This window comes from Schistocerca americana, chromosome 1 (assembly GCF_021461395.2).
Source record: "Schistocerca americana isolate TAMUIC-IGC-003095 chromosome 1, iqSchAmer2.1, whole genome shotgun sequence".
Classification (NCBI taxonomy): Eukaryota; Metazoa; Arthropoda; class Insecta; order Orthoptera; family Acrididae; genus Schistocerca; species Schistocerca americana.
Genome location: NC_060119.1, coordinates 1,120,511,983 through 1,120,522,079, shown reverse-complemented (window position 1 = coordinate 1,120,522,079; position 10,097 = coordinate 1,120,511,983). Strand labels below are relative to the sequence as shown.

General features: G+C 38.9%; 1 protein-coding gene across 1 annotated transcript in view; it reads left to right on the top strand.

The window, feature by feature from the left end:
• The first annotated feature begins 2,828 nt into the window (after positions 1-2,828).
• The window catches only part of LOC124596845 (putative inorganic phosphate cotransporter), a 56,924-nt gene continuing 49,655 nt past the window's right edge, over positions 2,829-10,097 (top strand). Inside the window, exon 1 of the mRNA XM_047135899.1 lies at positions 2,829-2,885. Coding sequence (XP_046991855.1) covers positions 2,829-2,885 — 57 coding nt within the window. The remainder of the gene's footprint in view (positions 2,886-10,097) is intronic.

Sequence of the window (10,097 nt, the reverse complement as noted above, 5' to 3'; positions counted from 1 at the left end):
ATACCAGTCTCATGTTGAGGCAATAACGCCCATTTTTCCAGCAACGCTGCTCGCAAGTCTTAGAGAGTGGTTGGTGGATACTGACGTGATGTAACCCGTGTCCCTAGTGCATGCCAGACGTGCTCTGTAGGATTCAAATAGACAGAGCAAGCAGGGAACGCCATGCCTGCAATATCTTCCGTTTCCTGGAATCCATCAACCACCCGTGCTCGATGTTCTTGTGGTCACCATAATCCCCGAACACACCATTATGGATCATCCTCGATATCAGTCTATTTCCACAATGGTTGGGTCCCGAAATTGTGTTCAACGTTCCCTCCAGATGAGAATCCGTAGGGGATCGCTGTCTAGACCAGGTCGGGACTCGTCTGTGAGAAGAGCATTGGTCCACTGTACGAGCATCCAGGTGGCATGTTGACGGCTCCCGTCTAGACGTTTCCTTCTGTGAAGACGCGTCAGAGCTACATGTACGGTGCGTCTCCGACAATAAATGTCACTCTTCCGAAACCTTCTGCACACCGTTTACCTCGCTACAACACGTTCAATGGATGCTGCGAGGTCAGATGCTTGTTCCCACGCTGTATAAAAGCGGTACTGTCGTGCCCTTACAGCCAAATAAAGGTTCTTTTTTTCTGATGCTTCACGTGTTCGGCCCCGCCCTGGTCTTCGGGATGCAGTTTCGGTCTCTACAAACCGTCACCACATCCGAAAAACAACAAAACGATTTACATCAAGCCATCGGGCCACATCAATTTGCAACTGTCCTGCTTCCATTCTTCCTATGGCCCTCCACCACAGAGAGCCTGGTAGGCGTCTGCCCTGAGCCATACCGCACCGTCTGTAGCTGTGTACACAGCGATTGTGCATGCGGGACTACCCGGCAAATATTATCCCGTTTGACAGGTGCGCTGACGTCTTCGCTGGCGTGGTTGGCACTTGTCCACAATGCCATATTCGATGCAGGACACGGTCTTAAGGACATCTGTTGACAGTTTGTATGATTATATCGTGATATCGTGAATTACGCAGAAGACGCATAGTGATTTGCTGCTTTAATTTAGGACACCAGTGTACATACCTTTACAAGCGCCGGCGCTTATAGCTTTCAAGACCCGTAGCGTCGTTGGAGGACGTTTCTGAACTTGGGTTCCTACGTAAAACTTGATCTACTGAGTCCCCGCTACAACCTCTCGAAGTGCGTAATATGAGTTGTGAAACACCCTTTATATACGACCGTAATGAAAATGAAATTGAGATGGACAGTTCACGCAGCAGGGCAAGTGGATGTGATATGGAAATGGAAACCTGCGATCGACCCTAAAGTGGGTTTCAACGTCACAGCACTTTTATGAGCATGGCTCTACTGAAAGCGGTAGGTAATTGCATTCCTCCGGTCTGTGAACTGACTTATACAGCTAATTATAAAGGAGGACGTACTGTTTAATGCGGACTCAGCAGCGTGCCGCAGCTTGACGTTTCTCACATTAAATATCAATGCCAGAGGTAAAAGAAGTGGCGAGTGACAGATAAAAGCTATGGGACTGGACCTGGATCGAACCCAAACTATTGTATTTCTAGTCTATCACTTAACGACTGAGCCACCAAATCATGAATATAGACCAAAACAGGTGTTAACTGCATTCCAATAGATAAAAGCACGAGACTACGACCTGTTAGAAGGCAAGTATTTGGCATTAGAAAGGAACTACACGGGAGTAGAGTTCATAGAGGAGATAGAGAAGATCCAACGGAGAGCAGCGCGCTTCGTTACAGGATCATTTAGTAATCGTGAAAGCGTTACGGAGATGATAAATAAACTCCAGTGGAAGACTCTGCAAGAGAGACGCTCAGTAGCTCGGTGCGGATTTTTGTTGAAGTTTCGATAACATACCTTCACCGAGGAGTCAACCAGTATATTGCTCCCTCCTAAGTATATCTCGCGAAGAGGCCATGAGGACAAAATCAGAGAGATTAGAGCCCACACAGAAGCATACCGACAATCTTTCTTTCCACGAACAATACGAGACTGGAATAGAAGGGGGAACCTATAGAGGTACTCAAGGTACCGTCCGCCACACACCGATAGGTGGCTTGCGGAGTATGGATGTAGATATAGATGCTGATAGCTGAAGACCACAATATTGGCGGAAATCTTGAATAGCTTCCATCCAACCAATGATGTCAAATGACCGAAAGTAGAGATGACGATCTATGGTCCAATGCAGAAAGCTGACCAAGTTAATTCGTCAACTGTGAGTGGCTAGACGTCTGTCATTTTGTCCAGAGTTGACCCAGATCGTACATAGCACTGAGTTGTAATCATCCTAATATAAACATGAATTGCTTTAAGAATATCGTATGGAAAACTTCTCGTAGTTCCTAGTGCTGAATATGCATTCGTGTTCTCAAGCATGGCCACATTGTAGTTTGTTGAACCAAGCTAAACAAGTTTCACGCTACACTGATTGCCATCTTTGCGCTATTTGCTCCCTGACAAGCACACTCCTACAACTATGAGGATATTTGCACACATTATAATTGAATATACCTGCCAGAGCGTACTAAGGATTTACTGATCTTCTCTAAATCCCTTTCGACACTGAACAGTGACTTTGGCGATCTCATAAACCAATTAAAGGAACTTGGCTGGGCAGAAACTAATGCAGACAGAAATCTGGACATACCTTGACCTTCTAATCAAGGGCGCACGTAGACACAACAATAGTCCATACGCTTTTGTTTTAGGACTCCCCGTGTTGGGCGTGAGGCACCTTCAGGCACTGCTGCTATGCGTCACCCACCTGCTGATCTTCAGCTTGCGCACCGACATGTCGATGGGGGTCGTTGTTATGGCCAACAACACTGGTGGAAACCCTAACATCAAGGTGGGTACCTGCTGGCCGAACTGCTGGGCCATCACAACACTCACCTAGTGCACACAATTGGTAATTCCTATAAATAGGACTGATACGTAGTTTTCGTATTACTCATGCCCTTTGTAATAAGCTTACGTATGTTGAGTTTAGCGATTGTGCTCAATGGTTCAACATCTTGACTTCACAGTAATGCCCTCATTCTGTATGTGGTAGGATTCTAGTCCAATTGGTTTATCATTCCACACACAACTGTATGATCTCTCTGAAAAGAGAGACTTGTCTCTGGTAAAAGTTGTAACGCTTTCTATATATGTAGATTCAGTGAAACCAAATTCTGGCTCCCGACTAAACGCTGCCACATATTCACCTTATGGACCTCATTAAAAACATATGACTTAATAAACAGGCTGCAGGCCTTTCCAAGAGTCTGGCCTCAGAGTTCACTTGTGATAAGAGCTATGTGCCATGTGACTACTAATAAGTCATAACATATCTCTATATCACAATGTTTATTACATAAAGACAACTCATAATAGTACTTCACAATAATAGCAGACACTGGTCATACTTTCCCATTGTTGCCAACCTATTATTGGATGGACTACACAGCAACAAGAGTGTTGTAGGTCCCTATGACCTACCACAACGTCGCTCTGAACCCACTTTTGTCGTCTCTCTAAAATCTATTTATAGACTTGCCCCTCCCTACCAGTCTACGAGAGGTGAGATCACAAAAACGAAATATAAATACATACTTTGTAGCAGAATGAAGCTGCTTGAAGGTCAGTAATATTTCAACTCATATTAGTCTTAATTCAAAGGAAATTTTCTTCTTATATTAAATTAATTGGAATGTATATTAATGTGGTGTTTGAGCCAGCTGTTCTTTAATCAAGCCATTCGGTCATATTAGCAAAACTAAATGTTATATTTACGAAATTTAAAACGACTGAGAACTGATGTGTGAAATCTATCATCTTAAAGAAATTTTTTGTGCTGATTCCAAAATTAGTTTTAGATTTTGCGAGTCCACAATATTTCAGAAGTTATGGAGAATTTAATATTATGAATAATATTTTATTGAAACTAATCCAGCTGATATCTTTCTGTAAAACATGATGTTTTGTCCTCCAGCATGAATGAACATTATTTTTGAAACAGTTGTTTAACTGAATTTTGTTATTGCACCACAACGTCCTTTGTTAATGTGTGGAGAAATTATTTTTTGTTTTGTAAAGTTATTCACTCCACTATACGCTGAACGGTACAGCAATCGTTTTCCTAGATTGTATAAAGAAATAGTCTCAGTTGGGAAGTTATTTTTATTACAAACAGCATTTTTCATCTGATTAAGACTTCATCAGATTTTATGAAAACCTGTCAGGAGCATTTCAAATCACCAGCTTGGAAGATGGCGGGTCAGAACTGATAGTGAATAAACACTCTAGAAGATATTTCTGTTGGACTAGACCCACTTACAAATCGTGAACACCACCGAAAGAGCCAAACGTATGTCTTATAGACCTGAAAACTGGGTAAATAAATCTCGTGCAAGGCAACTACAATGGAACTATCCAGTTCCAGCGTTTTTATCTCCATTTTTCTGTTTATACGATGTATCTGTAGCTCTAGATTGCGCTTTGTTTCGGGGTTTCCATGATTTACAATTGTATCTAGTCCGATAGAAATATCCTTTAATGGTTCCTTCATCACCATTTGCTGACCAAGCGTCTTTCCAGCCGCTGACATGACATTCTCTTGATAACTTTACATAGAATCTGATCAAGACTTATCCAGGTGAAATGCGTTATTTGTAATAAAAATAACTTTGCAACTGAAACTGTTTCTTTATAGATATTCTATTTCATACAGCACCACCAATTCACTTGATAACAGCCTAGAAGGCTGAAACTAGTTAAGTACAAATAAAATTAATGCAGCAAAAGTGGAAAACTCCATCATATTTTAATAAATACATTGTTTTGGTATCTGCTGTGACGAAAATGTGTCTCATATTAGCACATAAAGATAAGGGTAAAATCCAATGTTATCAGCACATCAAAATTAAACTGTTGATGACTATTGAAGCATCAGATTTAGTGAACACTTAAAAGCAATTACAAACTTTGTGAATGTTATTATTAATCTTCTAACACAAGTCGCTAAGAAAGTGAAAATGTGGAGTGATATCATCCAGATGAAATATGAAATTCATGCTAAATTTAAACAGAAGATCTGGTTCAATCGTCAATTATGTGTAGCACACCTACAACTAGGAAAAACGTTCACTCTATTGCAGTCTAATTTAATAATCAGAGTAGTTAACGAGTAAGTACATCTTGTGACTAAATAAATTAGGGAAATACATATAAACAAATTAACGATGTCATAGTTCATGCTCAGATGAAGGGAACTTGAGAATGTGAATGAGCAGCATCCAATAACTTAACATTTTTTCCTACACATTGAGAGTTTGACAAATATTCAGTTTACAGAAGTAGAGTTGGATCTCCTGAATAAAGCATTAAAACTTAATCTACCTTACAAACTACAAAGTAGTATGACAAAAAATCTCATAGTTCATACAAAAATACCGTTAGATATGGCACATCTCCCAACTGTAGGCGAAAACAAAATTACTTCTAAAATCTCTGAAATGGTTTCAAAGCAAATAAAACACAGCGATGAAGACAGTTACCAGATTAGGGCCAACCAAAATACAGTGTGACATATTAACAAGAAATTAAATAAACATGGTACATTAGGCATAAAGGCAACACATTGGTAATAATATCAAAAGATGAATTTCTCAATAAGGTTCATGAGTTTTTCGTAAAGAATGATATAAGTTAAAACATGAATCAACAGATTTAATGCACAAATGAAGAAAATCCTTAAACTTGCAATTATCTCTTCACAGATAAAGAGATAAAGGAATGCATAGTTCTGAACCTCTAAAACCCAACATTAAGAGCACAAACAAAAATCCATAAAAAGGACATATCTATCCACCCTATTGCCAATGGTGTTGCCAGGCCCTCCCATTTTTGTGAAAAAAATTAAGTTGTTCAAACAACAAGTTATTTAAACAACATAGTTAACACTTGGTTCAAGAATCATAAAAGGATGTTGTATACATGGAAGAAGACATTTCCAGGGGCAGATGTGGACTCTGACCACAATCTATTGGTTATGAACTGCAGATTAAAACTGAAGAAACTGCAAAAAGGTAGGAATTTGAGGAGATCGGACCTGGATAAACTGAAAGAACCAGAGGTTTTAGAGAATTCAGGGAGAGCATTAGGGAACGATTGACAAGAACGGGGGAAAGAAATGCAGTAGAAGAAGAATGGGTAGCTTTGAGAGATGAAATAGTGAAGGTAGCAGAGGATCAAGTAGGAAAAAAGACGAGGGCTAATAGAAGCCCTTGGATAACAGAAGAAATATTGAATTTAATTGATCAAAGGAGGAGATATAAAACTGCAGTAAATGAACCAGGCAAAAAGGAATACAAACGTCTCAAAAATTAGATCGACAGGAAGTGCAAAATGGCTAAGCAGGAATGGCTAGAGGACAAATGAAAGGATGTAGAGTCTTATCTCACTAGGGGTCAGATAGATACTGCCTACAGGAAAATTAAAGAGACCATTGGAGAAAAGAGAACCACTTGCATGAATATCAAGTTCTCAGCAAAGAAGGCAAAGCAGAAAGGTGGAAGGAGTATATAGAGGGTCTATACAAGGGCTATGCTCTTGAGGACAATATTATGGAAATGGAAGAGGATGTGGATGAAGATGAATTTGATAGAGCACTGAAAGACCTAAGTCGAAACAAGGCCCCAGGGCTAGACAACCTTCCCTTAGAACTATTGACAACCTTGGGAGAGCCAGGCCTAACAAAACTCTACCATCTGGTGCGCAAGATGTATGAGACAGGCGAAATACCCTCAGACTTTAAGAAGAATATAATAATTCCAATCCCAAAGAAAGCAGGTGTTGACAGATGTGAAAATTACCGAACTATCAGTTTAATAAGTCACGGCTGCAAAATACTAACGCGAATTCTTTACAGACAAATGGAAAAACTGGTAGAAGCCGACCTCAGGGAAGATCAGTTTGGATTCCGTAGAAATGTTGGAACACGTGAGGCAATACTGACCCTACGTCTTATCTTAGAAAATAGATTAAGGAAAGGCAAACCTACATTTCTAGCATTTGTAGACTCAGAGAAAGCTTCTAACAATGTTGAGCGGAATACTCTCTTTCAAATTCTGAAGGTGGCAGGGGTAAAATACAGGGAGCGAAAGGCTATTTCAATTTGTACGGAAACCAGATGGCAGTTATAAGAGTCGAGGGACATGAAAGGAAACAGTGGTTGGGAAGGGAGTGAGACAGGGTTGTAGGCTATCCCCGATGTTATTCAATCTGTATACTGAGCAAGCAGTAAAGGAAACAAAAGAAAAATTCGGAGTAGGAATTAAAATCCATGGAAAAGAAATAAAAACTTCAAGTTCGCCGATGACATTGTAATTCTGTCAGAGACAGCAAAGGACCTGGAAGAACAGCTGAACGGAATGGACAGTGTCTTGAAAGGAGCATATAAGATGAACATCAACAAAAGCAAAACAGGCATAGTCGAATTAGATTAGGAAATGAGACGCTTAAAGTCGTAAATGAGTTTTGCTATTTGGGGAGCAAAATAACTGATGATGGTCGAAGTAGAGAGGATATAAAATGTAGATTGGCAATGGCAAGGAAAGCATTTCTGAAAAAGAGTAATTTGTTAACATCGAGCATAGATTTAAGTGTCAGGAAGTCGTTTCTGAAAATACTTGTATGGAGTGTAGCAATGTATGGAAGTGAAACATGGACGATAAATAGTTTAGACAAGAAGACAATAGAATCTTTCGAAATGTTTTGCTACAGAAGAATGCTGAAGATTAGATGGGTAGATCACATAACTAATGAGGAGGTACTGAATAGAAATGGAGAGAAGAGAAATTTGTGGTGCAACTTGACTAGAAGGAGGGATCGGTTGGTAGGGCATTTTCTGAGGCATCAAGGGATCACTAGTTTAGTATTGGAGGGCAACGTGGAGGGTAAAAATCGTAGAGGGCGACCAAGAGATGAATACACTAAACAGATTCAGAAGGATGTAGGCTGCAGTAGGTACTGGGAGATGAGGAAGCTTGCACAAGATAGGGTATCATGGAGAGCTGCATCAAACCAGTCTCTTGACTGAAGACCACAACAGCAACAGCCGGCCGCGGTGGTCTCGCGGTTCTAGGCGCTCAGTCCGGAACCGCGCGACCGCTACGGTCGCAGGTTCGAATCCTGCCTCGGGCATGGATGTGTGTGATGTCCTTAGGTTAGTTAGGTTTAAGTAGTTCTAAGTTCTAGGGGACTGATGACCACAGATGTTAAGTCCCATAGTGCTCAGAGCCATTTGAACCATTTTTTTGAACAACAGCAACCAACAACAAGCTCTACACATATCAAAAGAAATACACAATAAGAGCTGCACAGGGTACCCACATGGTCTAGGGCACCCGATAATAGTTCATGTGGCTCCCCCTGTTGGAGGTTTGAGCTGTCCCTTGGGTATGGGTGTGTGTGTTGTGCTTGACATAAGTTAGTTTAGGTTAGATTAAATAGCATGTAAGCCTATGGATTGATAACCTCAGCAGTCTGGTACTGTAGTCCTTACCACAACTTTCCAATTCTTCAACAACAAAAATACACATAAATTAATTAACCAAATAAAAAAGTTGTTCCTGATAACAATAAACTGGTTTCTTCTTTAGTCAAATATTCCTATTAAAGAAAAATTAATATAATTGAAAATAATGTAATTGTGTACAAGTAACTAATTCCAGCTGAAATCCACAAGTTCATTTAACTATCATGAATCACTCTTTTATGTAACTATTTTTGGTTTCAAGATAATATATATCGTCAACCAGACAGTTCAGCCCCGGGTAGTTGCATGGCAGGGATACTAGTTAACATTCATTAAACATATTAAAGCAAGAAATTTTGAGAAATTTAAGCACGCAGCAGACAAAATCTTTTAGTACAAACATTATGTCCAAGAAACATAAATCCTACTACATGGTAAAGAAGAAGACATTGGCATCATCCATTCACAACTAAATAGTCTGCATGACAAAGTCAAATTCACTCATGAAATTGAAATAAATAACTGTATTCACTTTCTACATTTCACAGTGAAAAAAGAAAATAACATTGTATAGAGTTGGAACTCTTTGAAAATCACCAGTTACATATCCACTAATCAATAATTAATCATGCCACACAGGACCCCTTAAAGACATATTTTCACTCAATGGGTCAGAGATAAATTTTTCAGCTTGAAGAAGATAAGTTGAACGAAGAATTAGCACTACTAGATAATTTATATGAAGTACATTATTTCAAAGTACAGATAATAAAAGTATAGGTAGAAAAAAATTAAACAAAGCCCAAAAGAAAATGAAATTACTCTAGAAATGGAGGAAGCTAAACAAAAAGCTAAGTTTGTTGTTCTGCAATTTTAAAAAAAATTTTCAAATGGAAAACAAAAACTTTTAAAAATACAAATATCAAAGTTAGGTTCCGTACTGTAACAATATTGGTAATGTAAGACATTCCACCAGTACAACAGACCCATTTAGATTCACATAATTTGATGTGATGGTTGCGACAGGGTATACATTGGACATATTGGTAGAAACTTTTATATATATTTGAGAGAGCACATAAAATGTAATGATGACAGTACAAGTGCCTTTGCATTACATCTCTGAAGCAACAAACATATATTTAAAATATTAGTGAGAAGCTCCAGATTTTACATTATGATAAGAACCAGAAGCAAATGAATATCTTAAGAAATCAAAATTTCCAGTCATTCATATGTCAACCTGATAACTTCTTAATCAGTAAACAGAACTTCAGAACAAAAAATTCCTGGATAATTTCCGTCTCATTCTGTAGTCAACATTCAGAGATCATCTATAAAATAAAATGAAATTTAAAATAAAATCTTACTTCACCATACTCTTTAATATTTATTCTTATTTCATTTTTGCCATTTTTCATATTACTTAATTCCTTAATATGTTTTAACTTTTATCATATACACACATAAATGTACAGTCTTCGTATTTGAAATCATTGTTCCAGTTATTCCACACACACAATCGTACAGTCTTTGTATTTG